The sequence below is a fragment of the Peromyscus maniculatus genome, chromosome 3 (assembly GCF_049852395.1).
Source record: "Peromyscus maniculatus bairdii isolate BWxNUB_F1_BW_parent chromosome 3, HU_Pman_BW_mat_3.1, whole genome shotgun sequence".
Taxonomy (NCBI): domain Eukaryota; kingdom Metazoa; phylum Chordata; class Mammalia; order Rodentia; family Cricetidae; genus Peromyscus; species Peromyscus maniculatus.
Window position 1 is genome coordinate 38,944,494 of NC_134854.1, and position 27,881 is coordinate 38,972,374.

At 39.9% G+C, this 27,881-nt stretch overlaps 1 protein-coding gene across 6 annotated transcripts in view; it reads right to left on the bottom strand.

The window, feature by feature from the left end:
- Napepld (N-acyl phosphatidylethanolamine phospholipase D) overlaps positions 1 to 27,881 on the bottom strand; it is a 99,276-nt gene that overhangs the window by 42,630 nt on the left and 28,765 nt on the right. Inside the window, exon 1 of one of the 6 annotated variants that reach the window (XM_076565974.1) lies at positions 4,613 to 4,897. The exons of 3 other annotated variants lie outside the window; for them this stretch is intronic. Coding sequence is in view for 1 of the 3 variants with exons in the window: in XM_076565976.1 (XP_076422091.1) it covers positions 4,564 to 4,574 (11 nt within the window). In the remaining 2 variants the exon portion in view is untranslated. Of the gene's footprint in view, positions 1 to 4,563; positions 4,898 to 4,943; positions 5,113 to 27,881 lie in introns of those variants that run through there. 2 more of the 6 variants (XM_076565971.1, XM_076565976.1) reach the window with 2 other exon arrangements.

Consider the following 27,881-nt stretch of genomic DNA (forward strand, 5'->3'; position numbering starts at 1 on the left):
TCAAAAAGTTAGTAACAGTTGACTCCCAGGATCCAACCCATGCTGATCAAACCCCAAAGTCCATGCTTTCCATTAGTTAAACTGAATCCAGTAGAACCAACAGTTCAAAAATTACCATAGTGACATAGAGACAAAGTTAACCTTATTTTGCTTTCAATAATGTGATTTTTTTTTTCTTTTCAAAATAAGAAGCTCGCTGGGCGGTGGTGGCACACGCCTTTAATCCCAGCACTCGGGAGGCAAAGCCAGACGGACCTCTGTGAGTTCGAGGACAGCCTAGTCTACAGAGTGAGATCCTGAGATCCAGGAAAGGCACAAAGCTACACAGAGAAACTCTGTCTCGAAAAACCAAAAAATAAATAAATAAATAAAAATAAGAAGCTCTTAGTAGACACTAAAAAGCACTAGTTCCTTGAAAAAAAATTACTCAGGGAATGCAGAGATGGTTCAGTAGTTATAGCACTGGCTACCCTTCCAGAGGATCTGGGTTCAATTCCCAGCACCCACATGTCAGTTCACACCTGTCTGTAACTCAGCTCCTGGGAATCTGACACCCTCACACAAATGCACATAAAATAAAATTAAATAAATTATTTTTAAAAAAGAAAAGAAAAAAATTACTCTTTTAATCTTACATGGTTTTCAAATTGCACTACTTTAATTACTTAATTGTTCTGACTTGAAATTATTCAAAGACCTATCAACAGATAATCAATGATTAATTAACAAATTAATAATAACATTCTATGTTTCAGTCATATGAAAAGAAAACGTTCATGGTGCCTTGAAGATCTTTCCTTGCTTTGGAAGGTGTCATAAGTTCAGCTGGCATTTTATACTTCTGTAAAGAGACATCTCCAGGTAGGGAGTCAATATTTCGTTTGGGGGAACTTCCTATTATTCACATTGAAAATCCTGAATTCTGGGAAGCCCTGGTCCTTCACATGCTTATGCCTACTCCTAAATAACACAAAATGCATTCTTGTAGCCAACAAAATTTATGAAGTATGGCAGCTTACACTAAATTGAAGGTAAACACTGTCTCAAAAGTGTGAGTTGAAAATATCTGAATGGGGCCAGGTGGTGGTGGAATATGCCTTTAATCCTAGCACTCGGGAGGCAGAGGCAGGTGGATCTCTATCAGTTCGTGTCCAATTTGGTCTACAGAGCAACCTCCAGGACAGGCTCCAAAGCTACACAGAGAAACCCTGTCTCAAAAAAAAGAAAGAAAGAAAAGAAAAGGAAAAGAAAAAAGAAAAAAAGAAAGAAAAGAACAAGAAGGAAAGAAAGAAAAATATCTGAATGGTTATACAAAAAGAAATTACAAAGCTGTGCATAACCATGCTTAGCCAAGAGAATGCTGCTGAGAACATCAGAAGTTTAATAGGTGAAATTCATTATTGGAAGGATACTTAACATATGCAATTCAGCAAATTCCATTTAAAAAAACAGGCTACAAACAGCACACATATACATGCAACAGATAAAATGTTTACATAGAAAACGAAGCTAAGATGAAGGAATCAACATCCCCTCAGCAATAGCAAAAGGTTATCACCTCTGTGAAATGGTAATAGCACAGTTTTGAGATGTCACGATAAGCTAAACTTTTATGAGAGAAGTAGATCTGGAAGCTAAGAGTCTCTTCCCATTTGAAGATCTACCTCATGATAAAAGCCATCACATATGTGACCTCTTTACAGGCAGAGCAAGTCTGACTGCGGATTTACACGATGTTGCCAGGAAGTGGATCTGGCCAGAGGAGTCTAGACTGTCTATTAACCATGTTTGCCCCTTAATTATCCTTAGATAATTAAGATTAGAGCTCACCTAAAAATCCTTAGAACAACATTCAAGGAACATGGTCAGTACAGGGAAGAGAAAAGACATGTTCTACCTCATGTTCAGGACTTTGTTTAGCTTAATAAAAAAAAAAAAAAAAAGGAATTTAAATCCAGTAACTTGAATCTTTTATTAGTTACTTTAACTATAGAAGAAGGGAAACAGCTTTCCATGAGCTCTCCAAGCAAACTAAAAAGACACACTTAAAAAGGGAACAAATATCTTTGTAGGGTGAGAAAAGGGACTTCAAAATCAGAAAATAACTTCCAAAACAAATTACTGTGGTTATCATATATCGCTGTAGGCCAAGGGTCTGATAAGCAAAACAGACAAGAACCAGTTTAAGGACTATTAATAACAATAAGAAAGCCAAGTGTCTCTTTACCCTCCTAACTTTATTCTTATAACTGAGGGGGACCACAAAATCACACAGAAGTCATCAGACACTTATTCTTTGATCAGCATGTTAGTGTTCCTTGATATGGGAAGGTCCCAACTACATAAACACAAAAACCTGCTCTATTCAACGACCAGGCAGAATTCCTTCTTCCTTCTCCCTTTTCTTTTTCTCATATAGTCTTGCTAGGTATCCCAAGTTGGCCTGGAACTTTCTATGTAACCAAGACTAGCCTCCTCCTCACAATCCCTGGCCTGTCTCTGCCTCCTAAATGCTGGGATTTCAAGCATGCGCTCCCACACCCAGCATTAAGAATTGTTTTTCAATCGTACTTTTGAATTATGCTGATCCATCTAACTATAGTCCTGCATCTCAGTATCCAATGATAATGACTGTCCCCAAGTTTTTATCTGGTTTAGGGTGCAGTCTATATTGTGTTGGCAACCTATACTGTGGTATCCTGGCTTGGCTGCTTCATCTGTTTAGCATGAACTAGAGTTGTTAGCCTAAAGCACCTTGAAAGCGCTTGAAAAATGATTAAGTTAGAATACATTATTTATGGTTATGACTACTATATTTGTAGTCCTCTTGGAGCTATCCAAGAATATGTATAATCTGTTGTAAAAGTTGATTAATAAAATAATACATAATCAATAGTTACTAAATTAAAAAAGACATGTTAAGTAAAGCACTAAGTTATAGACATGTAGAATTCTTCAGTGCTACAGGAATTAGAATGAACAAATACTTGAACCTTATGGTAGAAATCACTGGAAATGATTTTTATGCCAATTTTATTCTTGCCTTTATAGGTTTTCAAAATGAAAATGTTCTTTAACAAATGTGCACAGTGCATCTCCTTAATAATACTTCAATTAAAACAGATTTTACTTATATGCATTTTAACCTAGAACACCAAGATACACAGGGCACGCCATGAAGCCACATTCTCACTCATACAGAACAGAAAAGAATGGAAAACCCCACCATAGCTGTAGCTGTTTAACACTGAGAGAGAGAGAGAGAAAAAACACTAAGAAAAAACAAAAGCCAAATGTTAATTCCAAATATAAACTTCTTTCAAACAGATAGGGATGACGAACCAATGAAAGCATAACCAAAACCTTATCAAATAAAACAACCAGACCTTATGTCGGAATGCTTGTGTTAAAATGTTTTTCAAACACTCATACTGGACAAATTTTAAGACTCAGTTTTGGAATGTAGAATCTGTCCAATCCGATTTGGAATTGTGAATGGAAATAAAGGCATGAGACATACACTAAGAACTTTAGTTTCTTGGACACTTGCTATATAATTCATGAAGCCAGCAAGTCTGCAAAAAGGTTAACAAAACAAAACCTCTGAAAATTATGGCTGTATTTCCAGTTGACTTAAATCCGTTTTAAACCCTCGATTCCTCTTAGATTCTGATTTTAAACACACATACTTGCCCTAAAATTCTTTAACAGAGCTAATATTTTCTTAGAACAAAAATCAGACTATTTTAAAATACAGACTGTTGTAAGATCCAGGTAATCATTCTTTTAAATATTATGTAACTTCTTTCTACCCAATGTGACAAAACAGAAAGGGAACTGTTATACCTCTATCTGTTAATAAAGGTGAAAATTATTTCTTAATTTACCGAAAAGTGTGTCGCAAGAGTGACTTTCTGACTTTATGCTAAGCCAAAACTACCCAAGCAAGTCATGGTATAACAATTTATAAAGCACCCCACAGTAAGGGCAAAACAAGAAGCCCCGCTTTTTAGAGGCTGCTGACTTTTCTCTTTCCCTTAATGTTTTCTGGGTCCAACTGAGTGTCACACATCACCCAGGTTCTACTAGAGACCGTGAAAGCATATTCACAATTACCCGGATCATACCGCGTTACTTGGGAAGGGGAGTCCATCCGAAACACCTTCAGTAACCTAAGAAGCAAGCACAGGACGGCGAGAAAAAAATCAACTTGCCCCCCTCCCCATCCTGCCTCCTGCTTTTGCTCATTCGGTGGTTAAACAAGTTAGTTACTTTAAGAGAAAAGGCAAGGATGCTTTGGGGGTGGGTTCAAGAAGATAAATACTACAGATGAAGAGGAAATAAGTTGCTCTGAGTAAGTTGTGGACCCCACTCATTTACATACAACCAAACCAATACAATACATCCACTTGTATTCTATCGTGAAGCTGCAACCTCGGAATCCCAAATACAGCTACTCTCCCCTAGACGACTAAAATTACGCTGGCTCTTCACCCAGACGGCTACAGAGATGCACGCTCCGCAACTCCTGAGGTGCAGTAATTCAAGAAGCCTGCCACTCACAAGACCAGCATCTCCAGGAGGAGGCAGGGCTTCGGGAGTGGAAACCTACTCGCAGCCCGCTGTACTTGAGATGTCCAAACAGCCCGGGAAAGGCTGCTCCACACGACGCGAAGGAGCAAACCCGCGAACGACCACGGCGGCTGCGGAAACCGCCTCCCGCGAGGGTCCCGGATAACTGCAGGGAGGCTCTCGGGCGGCTGCTCAGGTTCGCCCGGAGGCGGCGCTCTGCGCGGGGGCGGGGTCACCGCGGGGGCGGGGCTGGGAGGGGCGGAGTTAGAGGGGACGGAGGTTAGAGGGCGGGATGGAGTGAGGGCGCGGAAGGGGGCGACGCCGCGAGGGGCGGAGCCGGCTCGCGAGGGGCGGAGCGAAGAGCGGCTCACCTTGTGCTGAGGGCGGTCGGGCGCGCGCCGCGTCGCGCCGCCTCCGCTGAGGCTCCCAGCGCGGCGGGCCAGCCGGCCCCGGGGCCGCGGGAGGGGCCGGGGCGCCCTCCGCCCGCGTCCCTCCGCCCTCGGCCCCGCCGCCCCTGCTCCGCCGAGGGCGCTAACAGCTGCACGCAGCGCCCCAGCGCGCGCCGCCCCGCCATCTTTGCTGTTGGCCCGAGTCCCGGCCCGCGTGGCCCCAGGCCGCAGCCGGGAAACAGCCCGCCCGCCCGCCCGCCCGCCCGCCCGGCCTTTACCAAGATGGCCGCCCGCGGGCGGGCGGGCGGGGCGCCGAAGCCTCGAGGCCATCTTGGTAAAGTCAGCCCAGCGAGTACAGCACATAGCGCGGGGCCTCGGACCAGCGCCAGGTTGGCTCTGAGCCTGGCACCGGAGGTCAGGGCACCTCCAAGTCACGTGAACACATTCCTGGACACCACAGACAGTTGCTAAAACCAGTGGAATCCGGTTGACCAGTGGCATGGCCCACTCTACATAGGACGGCATGGACACTGAGCCTTTGACTTAAAGGGCGTAGTTACAGAGACACTAACTTTAGTTTTCTATAGTAAGTACTGAGTGTTGATGGCTCCTACCTTGTGTGCTCAGTTTCGTTTAAAATCATGTCTGCCTTCTGGTACATGCAGCTCTTTTCTACATCTCAGAATAAGACCCAGACATTATAAAATTGTGATTCTGAATTTCTTAACTGATTGAATTTATTTCAAGAAGTAACTTACAAAGGCATATAGAATTCAATAATGAGTAGATGGGTTAAAAAAACAAAAACAAAAACAAAAAAACTCGGAAAGCGTTTCTGGGATACTATGCACAGACCAGAACCAAATAGGCTGTCTGAAAGTGTATTGTCAAAAAATGAAAAAGAAAAACCAAGCATTAATATGAAAATGTAAGCCAAGCTATAATGCCTTTAGAAAGTGAATATACAACCATATAAAACTGCAGAACATTATGTGGCTCTATACTTTATTTCTCTGGGTAGCTTGCTGTTGTAACTGATTTTTTTTTTTTTTTTGCTTTGTTTTAAGTTTAGTATGCTTATCATCTCCTTTGCATGATATGGGTGGGGCTAAATAACGCTTGGCATTCATCAGCAAAAAAAAAAAAAAAAAAAAAGTAACAGCACTACAAGCCCAAAGGAAAAATTGAAATTACTGCTCCAATGTTCTTATTAGTGTTCTTTGCTAGGGGACTTCAAACATTGCATTTCTTGCCTTTATTCCATCAGTCATTATGAAAACATTTCATATACACAAAAAATGAATATGAATTTTTATGCTGTATGAAGAAGTTTCAGACATCAAAATACTTAAATCATTTTGATGACTCTTCTAAGAAGAAAGATTCTGGTTTCATAACCACAATAGCATTTTCAAACCTAAGAAAACAGTTGCCTCCTGTCACAAACTACTCAGACCATATTCCAAGTTTCATGATCAGACCAAGTCTTGTAGGTCTTTGCAGGGTAGTTGATTGTTCATGAATTTGCTTGTTGGCTTGTTTTTCTGAGCTTACTAATATATAATACCCAACCTCACATCTTACAGTTACTTGCTTAATTAAGAACCAACTGGAATATTTACTTGATACTTTCAATATATATTTCCATCCAAAGAAAGCAAATGAGGTTTTAAGTTTTGTTTTTTTTTTTTAAGTGTTTATTTGAAGGTCTTAGAATTGCAATTCAAGAGGCACAGATGGCAGTAAATCTATAATGTGTCCCATTTGGAAAGGGTTTGAAGATCTTTTTAAGGGTTAAAAAGAGAAAATCTAAGTGAATTACAGGGGTTTGTCAAGCATTATGTGAAAGAACAATTTACATCTATGGCTCATTAGTCCAGTACAGCACAGCATAGACCATACCAGTATTCCAGAAAGGGTTTAGTTCATACAATCCTAGCATGTTCTTTTGGCAGGCACGTCATCACATTCATAGAGTGGTCACCTCAGGACAAGATGGGAGTCTGGGTCAGAACACTGGAGTGAGCCTTACAGCTAGGATGGAGAGACAAGTCCTCCTTAGAGGGTGTTTTCCTTTGGAGCTGGTGTTTTAGATAAGCAAGTTCATTGTGCATACCAGGAAAACCTAGTTCTAATGATGACTCTTAGCACACAGTATTCAGTGAGTTTGTTTTCCCACCTCATTAAATACTCCAGAAGTTTTAGAACTATGTGAGAATCAGTTGTTTTCAGCAGACAAATGAAAGAAGCCAATCAGTACAACAAATTCTGTCATGCAAAGCAAAGCTTCTCTAGCTTGCTTTCCTGAACTCAGAACAAAGTGAACATTGCACCCTAAGCATTTTACTCAGGGTTTAATTTTAGCCTCTAGTCTGCTGATCTGAGTGAGCTTTGTCTTTCCTATTTATACCACTATTAGCAAGTAAAACACTCAGAACACAACGGTAACTGTTTGCTTTCTAAGTTGCTAATTTTTAAATGTTAATGTCACAAAGAGGAGTAAATTAATTCAAGTCCCTAAAAGCAGCTAATAGCCAATGTAATTTTTTTTTCTGGAGTTTAACACTAGAGAACTATTTCTAGAAGACTTTAATTTAGTCTGTATTTATGAAACAACCCACTCAAAGCTTTTAACTTTTAACAAATATGAGCAAGGAAAAAAAGTCTCAAAGTTGAGTGGGAAGGGATAGGAAAGTGGAGAGGGTGGTTATGGTAAGAGTTGGGGAATGGAGGCAGTGAATATATTCAAAATATGTTGTATGAAATTCTCAAAGAATTAATAAAAATGTTGTTTAAGATATGCAAAACATATACATACTGCCAAGTGACAACAGGAAGGCACTTGGACAGCTAAATTCTAATCACTGATTTTCCATTAACTGTCTTTGACCTGAGAAAAGATCCTTTCTATCTCCCTAGTATGCTTAGTCCAATCCTCCATTGTGGTTATAACATTCTGTTTGCTTTTAAAAATGGGAGGGATTGATACATGAAGGCAGGGTGCTGATAACAGCAGAGAGTTGTACTGTTGTGGATTATTAGTCAGCAATTATTGGCAAGCCCATAGGATGGCTATTTGTTTCAAGCTCTTTTTTTAAAGATTTATTTATTTTTATTATGTATACGGTGTTCTGCCTGCATGTATGGCTGTTCTGCAAGCCAGAAGAGAGCACCAGAATGCATTATAGATGGTTGTGAGTCACCATGTGGTTGCTGGGAATTGAACTCAGAACCTCTGGAAGAACAGCCAGTGCTCTTAACCTCTGAGCCATCTCTCCAGCCCCTTGTTTGAAGCATTTTTAAAGAACAGTTTCAATACTCATAGCAATGATTTTTTTCTTTGTATTGTGAAAAAGGCTTATGGAAATTCACTATTCTAATCTCCTGAAATGTACAGTTCAGTAGTATTGAGGGCAGCAAGAAGACTCAGCAGACAAGGGTGTTGCCATGCAAATCTGCCAACCTAAATTCAACCCCTGGAACTCAAGTAAAAGTGGAAGGAGAAAACCAATGCCACAGAGTTCTCTGTCCTCCACAAACACACCATGACACACATGCCCATACACATTTCATGCACACACCAATAACAATTTTTTAAAGTATTATTGAAGCATTTACTATGAGCACAGGGAGACTAAACTGTAGTTTTCTTCCCTACCAAGGTCAGACTAGATCAAACCTTTCAGGTGTATCTGACTCTCCATAAACAGAGCCACTAAGGAGTGTTTCTTGTCTTGACTCTTTTCATCTGACATGTGTTTCTGTGTCTCCAGACACACATTGGTACATATCTTCCCATGCTTCCAATGCAGAGTCAAGGATATTCTGTGCAGCAAATGGAATAATTACCATCACCACCAATAACCCAAGATACTTACTTCTTGACTCCTGAAGTCTCTGAATATTACCTTATACAGAAATTTTGCTTTGTTTTCGTTTGGTTTTGCTTGGTTTGGTTTTTTGATGCAGGGTTTCTCTGTGTAACAGCTCTGGCTGTCCTGGAATTCACTTTGTAGACCAGGCCGGCCTTAAACTCACAGAGATCTGCATGATTCTGCCTGCCAAGTGCTGGGGTGTATGCCATCACACCAGGGTTGAAAGAAATGTTTAATGCAGTTGAAGATCATACCTTACATGGGCAGTAAATTACCCAGGTGGGCCCTAAAGGTAATCACGAGGATAATTATGAGAGAGGTAAGAAGGTAAGTAGGACAAGGAGACAGTGGGGCAACACAGAGACTAGAGTGATGCAGCCACAGCCAAGGAAGCCCCTAGCAGCTTCTACAAAGAGAACCATCTCTTCTACAAAAGAACCATCCTCCTGACAACTTGGCAAGAGCCCTGAAAACCTGTCTTCAGAGATTGGCCTTCACAACTGTTGTGTTGTTTTATGTCACCAAGTTCATGGTAATTTGTTTGAGCAGCATTCAAAACTCAGTGTATTCTTCTTAAAGCAGTTTTTAAGTCTACCAATGGATGTATTAAAAACACTGCCAACTGTGAGGCTGAGGGGTAGCTCAGTGGTATAGTATTTGCTTTGTATGTGCAAGGCCCATATCACCACAGCACACAAAAGATACAGCATATACATAAATCTATAAAACATACATCAAGTTAACATAAGGAGTAGACATAGGGCTAGAGATCTAAACTTTATGCAGTGATTTGTGTACTGAGCTCAGAGAGACCTAGGCTTTTGGGGACCAATTTTATTAAGTGAATACTAGGAACCATAGTTGGATTAGTGGCCACAGAGAAAGGAGCAGAAGAGTAAAATTGGAGATTACCATTATTCCTGCTCTGAAAAAGTTAACTGCCCTAAGTCTCAGTTTCTTTCTCTTATAAAAGAATGAGATTAATTTACATGACCTCTAAAATTCCATAGAGTTCTAAAATACAAGTCTGTTGCAAAAAATGTTTTGCTCAGGATTTTATGTCCACATTTTATTGCAATTCCAGTCCCTCTCTAGCTTCCCTGCCCACCATGAAGCCTATCTGTTAACCACATACATATCCCAGCTTGTGCAGATGTCGCTTTTATTTGGAACTTTCTTCCCAGGCTTTACACACTCAACATTCAAGAATTGCTGCCTTCCAGAAATTTACACTTTCCCAAAGGAGAATGTCATTTCTACTGCAGCCTGTTCACAGATCTTTTAAGGTAGCTATCAAATGATAGTGTGACTATTTCCATTTCTGTTTCTCTGACCACAATGTGAGATGCTCATATGCAAATATTCTGATCCATATTTATCCCTCTAGCACTTACTTCTGTACTTGGCACAGACAATTATGAATGTGTATTGAATAGATGAATGATTACAGAAGAGCCTACTTGGGAGTGAGAAGAGTGAAAAGTACTGAGGAATGAATGTGAACGACAAGCAGATGGGAAATATATGGCTCAACAAGACATCCACAGCCCTGGAGAAAAAGAGGAAGCTGATTTGGGTGGTGATTTAATTCAAAGCTATCCTCAGATACTCATTGTATATGCAATTTAGCATCTCTCTTGACCTTGCTTCAAAGTCAGTTTCTAAGTGAAGTTAACAGTATGAGCTACCTCTTAGAGCAATCTGCTGTTTAGAAGCTCTTCACTGGGATGGATGGCAAGCAGCCCTATATGATTTGCCAACCCTGCATCCCTGCACAGCTCTAGGCAGAGCCTAACAACTTAAGAATGTTATAGTAGCTAGTTAATGATTCTGTCCTTGTAGATCTTTCTGATACAACTCATAAAACTGTATAATTCATTTTCCTCCTTAGGCATTAAAAATACCCTTCAAACCCCTTAATAAACTCAGACATATATTCCTTTTTCTTGAGACAAGGGACATGGAGAACCCTGTGCTGAAAATCTCCATCTAGTAGAAACAAGGTTGTAAACACCTAGAAAACCTTTGAAATCATATTTTTTATATTTGTTGTTTTGTTTGAAACAGGGTCTTGGCTGGCCTAGAAGATGGTAGACCAGGCTGACCTCTGACCTCAGAGATCCATTTACCTCTGCCTCCCAAGTGCTGGAGTTAAAGTCATGGACCACCATGACCACTTTTCACAACATATAAACTGATATTAATTACATCATTCTTTGTGGTATAATTAGCTTTGTATGTTCTTTCAATTCTTTATACTATCTCCCTGTACTGGTTTAGAATTTTACATTTGAATCTAGATTATTGTTTATAAAACCAATTTTATTTTTATAAATAAGATTATTTTATATCAGCACTCACTATTTTCCAGATACATTAGCTAAATTCAGAACTCCAAATTCTACAAATAATATTTTCACCATATACAACTGCCTTTTCCTCAGCATTTCACTGAAAGCAGACCCCTTCTCTAATAGAAAATCATAAATAACAGAGTAAATGACATACAGAATTTTGAATAAAGTAAAACACACCCTAGTGATTAACTAATGACTAGGTTAGCATATACTTGCTAGTCTCTTTTCCTTGAATGAGAGATTTTTGTCATATTCAAAATTTAAATTGAAATGATTGACATTATTTTTCAATAAATGTTGACCACATCCTTGAGTGTTTGGTGTTGCTTAGCTGAATACATTAGCACTTATTTAAAGCACTTATTAATCTAGCTTATTTTAAGGTTTTACTTATTGAGTATTTTTCTGGCACTATGTTAAGTAATATGCAATTCTCATTTAATGCTCAATGACTTCAGGCACTGAGCATAATTCCACACTTTCCTTAGAGGAAGAAGCAGGGCTTAGTAAAATGAACTGACTTTCCTGAGGATAGCAGGCTATACAATGGAGAATGGAGAGGTCCTATAATTAGATGACCTTTATTTTTCACAACCCTTATGTGACATTGTATCATTTGAGAAATCCATTATAGAAATTAACTATAGCTTCTGAGGGGAAAATGAAATGAACTATATCTCCACAGTCAAACTATCTGCAATTTCCATTGAAAAAGTAATATAGACCAAATTATGTCTCCCATACCCAAATGCGTATATAAAAGCCCTGTGGTAGTTTCTATGAGAATGGCCCCCATGGGCTCATATGTTTGAATAATTAACCTCAAGTTGGTAGAAATGTCTGGGAAGGATGAGAAGGTGTGGCCTTGTTGGAGGAGGTATGTCACTGTGTTGTAGGATATTATTTTAAGATGTGTTACATTTGTTTATGCTGTGGAACATTTGTTTAATGATGCAAAGATGTGTTGCATTCTTTTCTATTGCATTTGTTTAACTCTGTGAAGCTGTGTTACTTTGCCTGTCTAAAACACCTGATTGGTCTAATAAAGAGGTGAACAGCCAATAGCAAGGCAGGAGAAAGGATAGGAGGTGCTGGCAGGCAGAGAGAATAAATAGGAGAAAAAGAGGGATCAGGAAGCAAAAGGGGATGGAGGAGTAGAAAAGAAGGGGCCAGCCATCCAGCCACACAGCCATCCATGGATTAAGAGTGAGAGTAAGATATACAGAAGTAAGAAAAGGAAAAAGCTCAGAGGCAAAAGGTAGATGGGATAAGTTAAGAAAAGCTGTCAAGAAGCAAGCCAAGCTAAGGCCAGGAATTTATAATTAAGAATAAGCCTCTGTGTATGATTTATTTGGGAGCAGGGTGGCAAGTCCCCCAAAAGAGCAAAGAGTGAAAATAGCAAAAATTGGGCTGGAGAGATGGCTCAGAGGTTAAGAGCACCAACTGCTCTTCAAGAGGTCCTGAGTTCAATTCCCAGCACCCACATGATGGCTCACAACCATCTATAATGAGAGCTGGCAACCTCTTCTGTATACATAATAAATAAATAAATAAATAAATAAATAAATAAATAAATAAATAAATATTTTTAAAAAATAGCAAAAACAATCAACTAGATTTTAGTGTTCCAATGTGGGCCAAATTTCCATGTAAGTCCTGAGAAAGCTAAAAAAAGAAAGAGGACATAGCTCCTTTAAGAGGCCCTGCTGTTCAATTGGCAGTGCTAAGAACTGCTTGTGGCAACACAGGTATCGGCTTCCAATAGGTAGGAGGGTTGAATGTGGTTCCAGGTCAAATAAACCTCTAAACAGGCTGCAAGCTTTGGGCTTGACTTCATGAACCTAGAAGCAGACAGAGCCAGCCAAGAGAGCAGCATGGAGGATCCTAGTGTAGCTTAGCAGTTTAAAGTTTGCTCGTGTAGTCATAAAAAACTAGAAGTATGCAGTAAAAGAAGTCAGAAGACAGAAAAAAAACCTCTAAACAGGTTCCAGTGTGGTTTACAATGTGTTTAAGCTTAAGAAAGAAAGAAAAAGGATATGGACAGTTATAGAAAGAAATAGTTTAGAAACATTAAAGTGAAGTCTTTAGAGAGAGAGAGAGAGAGAGAGAGAGAGAGAGAGAGAGAGAGAGAGAGAGAGAGAGAAAGTAGTATGAAAGAAAACAAGCACATAAGATGGGAAATACAAAGAGAGTCTGGATCCTGTATGTTATTATGTTGATTTTGAATTTTTTGAATGTTCACAAGCAAAAATAGCTGCTAAGAGACATGGGATTGTGAACTGGACTACAAAATTGAATCAATCTAGATACTTTAGGAATGCCTTAACTTTAAAAAATAAGTCAAAAAAATATTTGTCAAATGGAAATCAAAAACACTTTGGAGTTTTGTTCCCATAGGCTATGGATTTCTTCAGGAGTGATATTGATCAGATGTGATCAGTATTCTGATTCTTGACAGGTAACATCTATCAACAGAGGCTATATAGCTGGTCTTCCCAGGACTTGGCCATTATCTCAGATTTTCTCAGGAACCCTAAAGATACTTTGTCCACAGATAACAGGAAGCAGTTTGGAGAACACCACACTCCCAAGTAGGATGTGGGAAATTTTTGGTTAATTGGTAGGTTATGGGTGTTTGTTATTATGGGGATTATAGTATATTGATACAAATTTAAACTTATTTTTGTTACAGTGTATATATGTTTATACTCTTCTTTAAGATATTTTTGTATATTGGTACAAATTTAAACTTATTTTTGTTAAAACATATTTGTGTGTGTGTGTGTGTGTGTGTGTTTCTATTCTTGTTTAAAGTATTGTACCTATGCAGTTATTTAAAAATATAAGGTAAAATTCTAGTTTTTGAAAGCTATTATTATGAACTATTTAGGATAATCAAGAAACATAGGTCAGTAGTTAGTCATCTATAACAATCAAATTTGTAGATATGTTAGGTATGCTTTCAAGATCATATAGATAGATATTTTAGATAGATAAATGGTTTTCAAACACTTCAAAGACCTACTGAATATGGCATTTAAAATGTTTTGTTAACCTAAGGTTTTTCATGACAATGAGACACATCTGCTCCTAGCATGACCAATTTACTTCAGAGAAGATGATGGACATTGAATAAATTCCTTTTGGAGTTTGCTTTCATTGTGGCAAGGTTAGCCACTAGGCAAAGAAACTGCTCTTGCCTTTGACTGCTGACAATGTGCTGTGCAGACTGGACATGCAGGTCACACAGGAAAAAGACAGATGAAGTTTGCCAAAACAAGGCAGAATAGTCCTTCAAAATTCCTGCCTCACAGATGAGTCTCCCAGTGGAAATATTTACACCACAGAAATCAGCAAACACTAGAAACTAGGGCTTGTTTTTTTCCTCAAGCCTGCTGGTAGCTGAACATTTGCCAGCATACCTCTGGATTTGTGTCTTGATCTTTATTTCAAACCACCTGCTGGCTACACTGTATCAAGCACATTTTTTTTTTCCATCACAGGCAATTTATTTTGTTCTATTCATTCACAGTTAATACAGAAAATACTTGGAAACATTTCCATATAATGTTTGACAAAGAAATCATCAAATAGAAGTATACAATGTTGACAGGAGACAGTACATTTATAATTTATAACCCCAAATGTATTTATAAATTAGAAATGGAAAGATCTACAAATGAAATTATGAAGGTTCACCAAAGTCATTTAATCTGTCAGTTTCTCATTCATTTTTATGTCTTAATAATATTCTATTGTATGAATATGCTACATTTTATTTCTCTCCAGTATTTGATAGCTATTTGAGTTGTTTTAACTTTTTTACTATTAGCAACACACTGCTGTAAACCTTCATGTACATGTTTCATAGGTGCACATTTTCAGTAGTTTGAGGATATATTCCTAAGGGTAGAATTGTTGAGTAACAGAGTAACAATGTTTTGCATTTTGACCAACCACCAAACTGTTTTGCCAAAGTGGCACACCATTTTACAATCTCCCCAAATCCTTGTTTTTAAGGCTCTGATTTTTGTACAAAAGCATTCAATCATTCTGTCAGACCAAACCAGGAAAAGTAAGCTATAGTTCAGAGCTGTTCTATTCCATTTACTATGCAAAGCCATTCTTGGTGTTTGCAACTCTCAGCCCTTTTGAGTATTCTTGCAGTGTTCACTTTTTCCTCCACCACTTTTTTTTTCTTCTTTTTTTCTGGTTTATTTCTATCTATTACAAATGTATAAAAAATCCTCCATCAACGCTGCTGATAGCAGCAGAACCTTGAGAAATATACCTTTGGTTTGCCTCAGAAAAGGAACACATATTGCACTGTAAAGTTTATAAAATTGGCGCAAAACATTGTGATAATGTTACAATACCAGTTTTAAGAGTTCAGTGACTAATGGGGAGCCGATGGGATACATGCAGAACTGTGAAAGCGATCTCACTTAGCCAGCTGTACGCGTAGACTATAAATCTACATTCAGATAATTTCTGAACTAAGACTATCATCTCAGTTTATCTGTTGAGGTCAACCAGGAAACCCTAGAATATACCTTGATTTTTGCAAAAAACTCCCTAAATCTCCATGATCTCATTTGTAAAATGGGAGAACAGGGACCTTTGATGATATGGCTCAGCCAGTAAAGGCGTTTGCTGTACAACCCTGGCTACCAGAGTCTCGAATATTATTAAAGGACCAGCCTTAAACAATATTCTTCTGAGGGACCCAGAAGAGAAGCTACAAATGATGAGAATTATTTTGGGGAAATGAATCTAAATACACCAAGCTCTTTGTCTGTCTACTTTATTCCTCTGGGATAAAATCCTATCTACACAGGTTCAGTTCTGTTTTCATGCCCAGCTCCTTTCTTGCCTGATTTCTCTCTACCTTTATCTGCTGTCCCCTCTAAGTTATGCTTAATTCTCTCATCTTAATTCTGCCTCATTGTGATACCTCAGTAAAACCCCCCCACTCTATCCCCTAAAGACAAAGAGAAGCTTAAACCAGGATTCCTAAGTGTAGATAAGAACTTAAACTCCTTTCCCCCAGGTCGCTGTATCTGCTACAGGGACTTTGGAAAACAGTCAGGATATTCGACCAAAAGATTAAAAAGGGAGGCGGGTTAAAATAAATTATATGGTCTGTGCCTTTAAGAACTAGCCTCACAAAGAAAGGGGAGCGCTCCTTCCAACCTTCCTGCTGTGAGTGAGAGATTTGGAAGAGCCTCCCTGGAGGCTTGTAAACTTAGAAAACACCTTACTTTTGCATTCTGTACCTAAAGTCTCCAGTAGTGGCTTTGGGGATGTGATCTAGGCACAACAAGACCCTCACTCTATTGTCTCAAAAAGGGGGCCTTAGACAAAGATATCTCAATATAGATAGACCCAGGCCAGTTTCAAGTCCCCAGAAATGATGGTGCCAGCCCCAGGAACAAAAGAACAGAGTCAGGATGTCTGATGATAACCAATTAACCACGAGATGCCCCTCTCCGGAGATAACATGACCAGACCCCGGAGAGGAGTTGTAAAACTCCTGACAGGGCAAACAGATAAGCTAGAATAAGATAAAGTCCAGGCCCGGGAAAAACTGGACCAATCAAGGATGGACCCATACTAACTCCCTCCCCTCTAAGAAATTTTATGGGTTTTGCCTATAAAAACTATCTTCCCCAAGAAAGAGCAACTCTTCTCTGCCTATAAAAACTAACTTCCCCAAGAAAGAGCAACTCTTCTCTGCCTCACTTGAGATGGCTTGAGTTGAGTTCCCTGTCATGACTTGAAACAGATAAACCTTGCTTTTGCATTCTGGTATGCTCGTCCTTGGTGGTCTCTCTGGGGGTTACGATCTGGGCACAACATCATCTAGGTTCTTCTCATTTCATTCTTACCCATCTAGTACTTCCCCATCTGGCTTTTCCTCATCTTCCATCTCCTCCTCAAGTTCTCTAGTCAAAAATCCTCCTTATCCCTCTCAGTTCTCTCCAAGTCTCTGAGGTATTCAGTTGTAAACCCAAGCAATAGCAATCCTCCCCCTCCAGCCAGATCACCAGGCTTGAATTCCTACAGGGTCATAAAGGCAGATAAGAGTTTTCCTCAGGCAGTGACTGTCAAGCTTTCTTTTACAATCCAAAAATGGAGTGGTTAAAGGAGGAGGTCAACTGAGAGCTAATATCAGTTAGTATATCAGAAAAAGGGAATTTATGTGCTCAAACTACATTCCTAGAAGTGGTTAGGTAAGTTAGGAGTCTTTAATGTTAGTAAGGTTGTACAAGAAAGGAGGGTCTCAGTTAAAATTGCACAAGAAATAAAGATATCCGCCTAACCTAGGAGACAGGCATTGTTTCCATAAGGGTGTTACCTTAGTTCAGGAGATGGTTTGGCCTTGGATGCTTGATAGTTATTTTAGATAAATGCATTGTTAGAAGTTCTTGGAACCACATATAGCATACAAGAAAATCATTGTAGGAACCAGCTAATATATATACAAAAGCTAAAATATCACCAAGTCTTCTTAAGCCATGGCTTGACCTTTGGAAAAGTCCTTGACTTTTCCAAGCAGTAGCTTTTATGATAGTAGCTGGATTCCATTACATTTTCCTGCAGCTGGCAGCACCATAGCTCAATCAGCGAAGGCACACATGACTGCCACATGCATTTGAGTGTGTGTGCATGCACACACATAAACACACACAGTAGTAGTTTAAAAAAAAACAATAACAATAGAGACCAAATTAATAAATAGGGGAGTAATCTGGATTTATGAAGAGAGAGGAAGAGCAGGCACTTCAAATATATTTTTCTTTTTACTTCCCTGTTGTTCCCACAGACAGCTTTCATTTATTTCCCTTGTCTTCTTTTTTTTCCAAGCTTAAATTTAGTTCTTTTGTTATAGTGTTTCTGGTACCTTTTTCATAGTTCATATAATGTCATAGATCATTATCCCATGCTCTTTGGGATAGGGAACACTTTGGTGAGTTCTTTGAGTTCACAATGGGATCTCTCTTGTACTCTGTGTTTAGCTGCAGTCCTATTCCAGCTCTGTTCTCTGGTCTCATCATTCTTTGAAGTTCTGCAGCATGTGTCAGGTACTTCTCCACTTTTGGGTACCATTCCTGGTGTACCAGAGCCTCTATCAGATCACAGCTCTGGCAAAGTCTGAAAATGACTCTTGTGCCCATATTATCAACCATTTATTGAAAGTACCAAGGCCTGAATGTTAGAATTCTGCTCTTACTCCAGCTACACATGCGTAGTTCAGGGTCTTGTGTCTTATGTCATCAGTGGGCTCTAGCGACTATGTGTGCATGGCCTGGTCACACAATCTTCGCCTTAAAAAAGCCAGACACAGACCCCACCCTCTCTCTCTCTCTCTGCTCTGCTCTGCTCCCCCGCACCACCATCTTTCTCTCTCTGTCCTCCCCACATGCTCTTTCCCAGGCCTGGTCCTCCCGCTTCCTCCTAATAAATCTATAAAACTAATACTGGCTTCTGCCGTGACCGTGACCTTTTCTGCTGGTAACCAGCATTGCCACCATTTTACTGAATCTTAATGATTTTTAGGGAAATTGTTGTTTTGATTTGTTTTTACTCCCATCCTTCAGAGTAATGAGGTGTGGATTTCTAGAAAAATAAGGGAAGGAAATACTGCAGAATGAATAATTTATAAAGGAAAGAATTTTGGTCACCGGGCGGTGGTGGCACATGCCTTTAATCCCAGCACTTGGGAGGCAGAGGCAGGTGGATCTCTGTGAGTTTGAGGCCAGCCTGGTCTCCAAAGAGAGTTCCAGGACAGGCACAAAGCTACACAGAGAAATCCTGTCTCAAAAAACAAACAAAAAAAAAAGAAAGAAAGAAAGAAAGAAAGAAAAGAATCCCTGAGGATTTGTGTGTAGACAAGGGTTGATGGAGGAAGGAGAGACATTATCATCAGGGGTACAGCTACTAAAAAGGTGCACATGCTCCTGTAAACAAACTCCTGCCCATGCTTCTGTAAACAACCCTAATAAAACTCACTGGTCACACACACACACACACACACACACACACACACACACACACACGGAAAGAGGGCTAATTGAAATAAAGAAGTGGACTAAGAAATGGGGAAAGGACAAGAGAGGTATGGAGGAGGGGCAAATATGATCTACTATTTACATGTATGTTATAATGAAACCCATTATTATGTTTAATATATGCTAACGAAACATTAAAATAAATACCATTTAATAAAAAGTTTAAAAAGTTGTTTATTAAGTTTATGTTTCTCAAACCTGGGAAGTTTAAGAGCATGGTGCTAGCATCTAGTAAAGGCCTTTGTCACAATATGGTGGAACGAAGAGGGGGCCACTCTCAAAACAGATCTCTTTTCACGGGATTCTTAAATTCATATTCTTCCACAAAGTAGAACATTTATCCCATTTCAATAATCCCAAAAGTCTTAACTCATTCCAGTGTCAACTCACAAATCTGAAGTTCAGAACCTCATCAAACTCAGTTATAGATGAGACTGAAAACATGATGCCTCCTGAGGCAAATTTCACCAGCTGTTAGCCTGTGAAATAAAAAACAAGTTATATCTACTTACAAAATACAGTGGTGGGCAGACATGGGATAGATGTTTCTTTTCCAAAGGTAGACTCAGGCAAAAAGAAAGGAGTGACTGAACCAAATGGACTAGCAAAAAAACATCTCAAAATCATCACAGTGAGATATTGCTCACTATAGTAAAGTGGCAGAATACTTGTTTATCATGCACAAAGTCACAATTCATCCCCCAGCACCACAGAACAAAAACTCCAACACAGATCCACAGATAGAGGAAGAGAGGAGGGAGTTGTGAATCAGAAGATAATGAGTCAGGCAAAATGTATGCCAGCTCCTTCCTGTTCTCAACAATTAGAGCTTTATAGGCAGGCCAAGTGTAGCTGCTTGGCTTGTTTCTAGTTGCCATGTCTCCTGGGAGGCTCATATGTCCATAGACCAGTCAAACACAGGTCTCACAGGTGAAACAAATGACACTTAAAATCTGTACTTGGCTGAGCACTGTATCTGTATGTCTAGATGTGCAGGATGGAGAGAACCTCTACTCCAGCAGAGAAGACTGTAGTTTGAAATTGCTCAAGATGGATGTTTCTTTTTGTTGATTTATTTATATGCACTAAATTTGTAGTTGCCTTTAGGCTTCTGTCTAAGCCTGTCTTCCACTACTCATATGTCTACAACTAGTTCTTTAGACATAATGAAGAACTTTTTTTAAATAGCTAGTACCTATGAAACCTCCTCCCCTCCTTAAGACATATATATATGTATATATATATATATATATATATATATATATATATATATATATATATATATACATACATACATACATACATATCAGCACTGGATGTCCTGAATATCACTCTAAGACCAACTGTGACATATATTGAGCATAGGAGACTTCAAAGCCTGCTTCTATGTGACACACTTCCTCCAAGACTACACCTCCTAATGGTGTCACTCCTCCCTATGGGGACCATTTTCTTTTACACCACCATAATCATGGTTAGGCACTCAGGTAATTTTGATTCTGATCTACTTAAAATCTGAAACTGCAAACAGTGAGAAGGGATAGTGAGAAACATCTATCCCTTCTTGTCTTCATCTTTTATGCTATTGAGCTAGAGGAGCAGGCAGTAATATTATTTTTTGAGAGAGAATGGGGCTAAGTCTTGCTTCTCAGAAGCCCATGACCTCAAATTTCCCTACCAGAACTCCAGTTTGTATTGATAATTTGCCTCTTACTGGCTTTTGGTTTTTGAAGTCCTGAGGATCAAACTCAAGGCATCACATATGCTAAACTTTTTATCACAGAGCTACACCCCCAGCCTCAGTCCTTTCTTTAAGTATTCTAATTTCATATGATACACTCCAATGACTACCAACTGATGATAGGACTGAGCAGACACCATAACAGGCTGCTCAGTCTTCTCTCAGAGATGAGGCCTCAATTTTGTAGGAAAAAAGGGGGAAAGGGGGCTGGCTAAAGAAACGCACCCTGACCATATAGCCCAGAACAAGGGAAAGATGGCTCAGATAAGGCCAGTGAAAGAAACACAGTTTGGCTCAAATCAGAGCCATCTCTGCTCTTGGCCAACTGACTTGTAGAACCAACCAATCATAGAGCAGGACAGTAGCACCCTGGCCCTGGAGCCCAGGACCAGTGAAAGAAACAAAGCCTGGGTTTGGGACCTGAGCTAGAGAAATGCACCAAGGAAACATGCCCTGACTCTGAAACCAGTACCAAAGAAACACTCTTGGTCCCTAGAATCAGAGTCCGTGAAAGAACTGTGCCCAGGCCTTATAATTAGTGTCAAAAAGCTAAGTAAGGCCAGTGAGAGAAACACAGTTTGGCTCAAATCAAAGCCATCTCTGCCCCTGGCCAACTGACTTGTGAAACCAACCAATCACAGAGCAGTACCCTGGCCTTGAGCTCAGTGAGATCAGAGCCATCTCTGCCCCTGGCCAACTGACTTGTGAAACCAATCACAGAGCAGGACAGTATCACCCTGGCCCTGTGCCCAGGGCTGGGGAAAGAAACACAACCTAGGTTTGGGACCTGAGCCAGAGAAATGAACACTTTATCCAGAACCAAGGAAACATGCCCTGACTCTGAAACTAGTGCCAAAATAATATTCTTGGTCCCTAGAATCAGAGACAGTGAAAGAAATGTGCCCTAGCCTTAGAGGCAGTGTCAAAAAGCTAAAAAAGGTCAGTGAAAGAAGCACAGTTTGGCTATGAAACCAGGGCCATCCCTGTCCCTAGCCAACAAAACTGGCGAATCTGGGGGCTGGAGAGATGGCTCAGTGGTTAAGAACATCTGTTTGCTCTTCCAGAGGTCCTGAGTTCAATTCCCATCAACCACATGCTGGCTCACAACCATCTGTAATGAGATCTGGTGCCCTCTTCTGGCCTGCAGGCATACATGGAGACAAAACCCTATATACATAATAAATAAACTTTAAGCCGGGCAGTGGTGGCACACACCTTTAATCCCAGCCCTCATGAGGCAGAGGCAGGCAGATCTCTGTGAGTTTGAGGCCAGCCTGGTCTACAGAGCAAGATCCAGGAAAGGCGCAAAGCTACACAGAGAAACCCTGTCTCGAAAAACAAAAAAACAAAACAAAAAAAAAACCCAGAAAAACAAAAACAAAAAAACAAACAAAAACAAAACAAACAAACAAAAAAACTGGCGAATCCCTGGGCAGAAAAAACTAATGAACCACTGGCTAACTCCACCCCCAACTCATTCTATATAAACCACCCTGCCTGGTCAGTTGTGGTCTGTTCTCTCCATCCTGGTAGAGGCTACTCTTCTGGACTCCTTCCCAAATAAATCTCTTTCTCAAAAGAGTATTGGGTGTGAAAATCTTCATTTACTGGCATAGAGAAGATCCTTGCTAAGATGTCCCTCAGTGGACAGAGCAAGGAGAAGCTGAACAGAAGATCCTTGCTGAGACATCCCTCAGTACAGGCAATGTCAAAAAGCTAAGAAAGGCCAGTGAAAGAAGCAAGGGAGAACTGAAAGAGCTGAAAAAGTAACTTTTCTCTGGAGCCAGAGAGGATTGCTACATTTCTGCAATTTCTTAGGCCAGATAAGCAAAGCTCTGCTAGGAAGCCCCCTTAAGTGGGGCTGAGCAAAGCTCAGCTATAGCAGCTCTCCAGGAGATTGCAATATTCTGTGGGAAGACCATCCCCCATCACACCAGGTATAGCCTGACTCTCCAGAACAGTCAGGATACCCTTCCCTACAGAGCTGTCCTGGCAGCTCCAGGCCTGACTTTCCCAAACAGTCAGGATACCCTTACCTGCTGAAGCAGTTCCAGGCCTGACTCTCCCAAGCAGTCAGAAAAACTTCCCTTCCAGGGCAGAGCTGTCTCTTTGCAGCTCCAGCCATCAGAGCTGTCCTAAGCAGTTCCAGGTATCCAGGACACCTCCAGGGCAGAGCTGTCATGAGCAGCTCAAGGTGTCTGGGATAACTTGCCCTCCAGGTTGAGCTTTTTCTTTGCAGCTCCAGCTGTCAGAGCTGTCCTAAGCAGCTCAAGGTGTTGTCTCACTCTCCAAGTAGTCAGGACACCTTTCCCCAGAGTTGCAAAACTCACATTTTGGTGCCCAAACCCTGGACCAAACCCACAGAGTTGCAACAAATTTCACTTTCCTGAGACTGAACAAGCAGTTTCTGAGAGAGCCACAAAGAAAGGGCAATTAATCAGTGGTGCCCCTGACCACAGGGACAAGGGAGATCGGACACACCAAGCCTAGGCCACTGAGCCAACCCTCACAGTCAGTACATACTAGGCCAGCCATTCTCCACAGCAGCTTGAGGACAAAGCCTGGGACTTGTCCAGGCTTGCCCCAAAATGGAAAAGCTATAGCCTTAATCAGCCCATGACTAGGCCCAGCCAATTAGAACATACTCTTATGATTGCCATTTGCTTAAGTCAATGATATCTAAAGTGATCTAACTACCCTAGGAACTCCCCTTGGCTGTGCTTAAAAGGAACCTGCATGTCCCTCTCGGGGTCTTTACCATTTTGCATTTGTATGGGATGGCAAGGCCCCATCATGCTGGAATAAAAACACTCTTGTTGATTGCATACATGGATAGTGGTCTTTTGTGGGACTTCTCCAGGACCCTAACAGCTGACATTTATAATTATAATTTATAGGACATCCACAGAGTTACCAAAATGGTCAGCAAAAAATATGAAAATTTTTCCCTCCAAGAATATTCATACTTTCTTAAGGTAATGACAGATTTCATAGCTACCTACAGTTGCAAATATATGTTATACTGACAGTCTGAAGATTAAGCTTCCTCTTCCTTGAATAAAAAGTGTTAATGCTTGTCCTGATTGGTTTTGTTGTTGTTGTTATTGTTGTTGTTGTTTTCAAGACAGGGTTTCTCTATGTAGCCTTGGCTGTCCTAGAACTTGCTTTGTAGACCAGGCTGGCTTCAAATTCATAGAGATCTGCTGCCTCTGCCTCCTAAGTGTTGAGATTAAAGGCATGTGCCACCACTGCCTGCCTGCCCTGATTATTTTTTTTTATTGTCAACTACCTAGAGTCACATAGGATGGCTTAATTAAGATGAATTTAATAAAGAATTGCCTCAATTAGATTGGCCTGTCTTAATGTCTGTGAGAAATTGCCTTGAAGGATTACTGATATGAGAATACTCAGCTCACCATGGAAGGTGGGCCTAGGCTATATAATAAGAATATCCAAACAGGAGCTAGAGAGTGAGCCAGTAAGCAGAATTTCTCCATGGTTTCTGCTTCAGTTCTTACTTGAGTTCCTTCCCCGAATTCCTTCAAGGGGTAGATTGTGACCTGAAAGTGTAAGCTAAAAATAAACCCTTTCCTCCCTAAGTTGTTTTTGGTCATGGTGTTTACCACCACAACAAAAAACAATCCAGAACACACTCTCATTACATCTGGCTTCCATGGTGTTACCCTTAAGGGAAAAGCTGATGAGGATCTGCTATGCTCACTTACAGAAAGGGATACATGTGCTTATAGAGCAACAAAGAAACATTGAGGTTGGAGTTGGGCGAGTGCTACTCTAACTCTATGACTGTGGGCTATTATCCTCTTTGAGCCCCTCTTCTTCCTCCCATCTCATTTATGAAATAGAATAATAATACCTACTTTGCATGGGTCAATGTGGTTAGCTATTGTATACCCCAATAAAGCTTACCTTGGGATCAGAGGACAGAGATAGCCACTAAATTAGACATAGAGGTCAGGCAGTGGTGGCACACACCTTTAATCCTATTACTTGGGAGGCAGAGATCCATCTGGATCTCTGTGAGTTCAAGGCCACACTGGGCTACATGAGAGAAATAGAACCAGGCAGTGGTGACACATGCCTTTAATCTCAGGGAGTAATATGGCAGGACACAGGAAGATATATAAGGCATGAGGAAACAGGAACTCACTCTCTTGAGGCTGAAGATTTCATAGAGCTAAGCTAATGGCTGGCTGTTCTGCTTCTCTGATCTTTCAGCTTTCTTCCCAATATCTGGCTCTGGGTTTTTTTTATTATAAGACCTTTTAAGATTTGTATTACATCTGGTGCCCAACATTTGTGGAACAAATTCACAAAAAAGTCACTTGCCTGTGGCCTTGCTCAGTCCTGAGCTGCATGTGGCTGGAGTCTCCTCCCCACATGGGCTAGAGTCTCTAACTAGCTGGATCCAGATGGCTGGATCTTTTACTTTATCTCTCCTGGTGGGTTGTTGGCTCTCCCTGGATCCCCATCTTGGGCTGTTACCATAAGAGGTAGTTGCCTTGAAATCTGCTTGGGCTTCTATTGTTCTACACAGTCATCAGAGCAGGTGAGTCAATTAAGATTTCTTAAGAGGAGAAATTAGTTAAAAGAGAATTTTCCCCCACATTAAAAAATGGAAAACATTTTTACAATGGAGGATGTTTGGTCTCTGTTTGATAACACATTAGGGCAGTCTGAAAATGGAACAACTAAATGAGAGAATAATTAATGTTCCAGAGGTTTGAAGAAAAATAGCAATGTCAGGTGTTTTAATTGCAGTAAACAAGGTCACCTAAAAAGGGACTGTAATCAGAGTGTTCCTACACACAATGTTTTTTCAAGGGGCAACGGTAACAGAATGCCCCTCCCTTCTAGATTATGCAGAAGGTGTGGTAAAGGCAAAATTGGACTAATGAATGTAGATCAACAAGGGACACATAAGATAATGCTTTGCCTTTGCCATCAGGAAACTCCCTGAGGGGCCTCTTGCAGGCCCCCATGACAAATTCAGTTCAGTTTTCCTGCAATCATAAAAGAAACCCGCTCTCAGAGCAATTGAAGAACCTAATGCCTATTGTAAAAAACATACTGCTTGGGGTAATAGAACAGCTATTGAAGAAAGAACAAAAAAATCAGGAGAAACCATAAAGTGAATTTGTTGGCAAACTTCTATAAATGAACAAAGACCAAAATTAAAAATAAGAAAAAAATGACATGCTCTTTGAAGGTCTTATAGACACAGGTGCAGACATAACAATAGCACCAGAATCTTGGCATCCAAATTGGCATCCTCAGGAGGTAAATGTTCAGCTTTTAGGGATTGGAACATTATCTCAAGTGAAACAGAGCATGAGATGGGTCGAATGTATAGGGCCAGAACAACAGAGAGGAAAATTAAAGCCATATGTGGTTAATATAGCTATGAATCCATAGGGACATGATTTATTACAGTAATGAAATACTCAGATTAGCATTCCTCCAATCTCAAAAACAAACCATAAACTATCACATGTTTCTGAGAAACATATTAGAAGGTATTATAAAGAACAGTCACTGACCATTCAGATTGAACAAGAATAGAGCACAACAGCTGCTGATCTTTCAAAGACACCAACAGCCCTAGCTTAATAGTTAACAGACAAGCCTGTATGGGTTCAGCAATGGCCTTTAACAAAAGAGAATCTACAGGCCTTAGAACAGCTGGTACAAGAGCAGTTAAATGCTCAGCATATTGAAGAATCAACCAGGCCTTGGAATTTTCCTGTATTTGTTATTAAAAAGAAATCTGGTAAGTATAGAATGGTAACAGCTATTAACAAGGAAATTCAGCCAATGGGTTCTCTACAATCTGGAATTCATTTGCCTACTCTGTTACCTAAAGGATGTCCTCTTACAGTTATTGATTTAAAAGACTTTCTTCTCAATACCCTTACAAGAAAAAGACAAAGGAAAATTTGGCTTCAGGGTACCTACTTAAAATAATTCCCATCCAGTCAAGAGATATCAATGGAAGGTACTCCCAATAGGGAATGTTAAATAGCTCAACCTTGTGCCAATATTTTGTATGACAGACATTGGAAGTAATATGTAAACAATTTCCTAAATTTATAATTTATCATGACATCGACAACATTTTACTAGCTGATTCAAATGTTGATACTTTAGTTGTTTAAAGTATCAAATATTTAAGGAAGTAAAGAAAAATTTACCTTGTTTGGGATTACAAATTGCTCTTGAAAAGATACAAAGAGGAGATTCTATTAATTATTTAGGATATAAAATAGATCTACACAAACTTAGACCCCAAAAGGTGCAAATTGGGAGAGATCGATTGTAGACTCTTAATGACTTTCAAAGATTACTCAGAGATATTTCCAATCTATGGACCCTTATTGGGGTAAAAAAAAAAATGATGAACTGAGTAATTTGTTCCAAACCTTAGAGGGTGACAAGGACTTAAGTAATCCAAGAGAATTATCAGCTGAAGCTAAAATGAATTGGCTTTGGCAGAAAAGAAAATATAAGATGCACATGTGGATCACATGGATCCAAAGCTTGATTGCATTTTCGTTATTTTACCCTCTAAGCATTCTCCTACAGGAATTTTAATGCAGAATGAAGATATTATATTGGAATGGATATTTCTACCAAATAAACAGAGTAAAAAATTTAAAACTTATGTGGAAAAGATATCTGAGTTTATTTTAAAAGGAAAATTAAGACTTCATCAATTAGCAGTAATAGACCCAGCAGAAGTTGTAGTACCTTTTACTAATGATGAAATTGACAAATTATGGGCAGAAAGTAAACTTTGGCAAAGAGCTTGAAGTAGTTTTTTGGGAAAGATTAACAACAAATATCCAAAAGCAATAGAA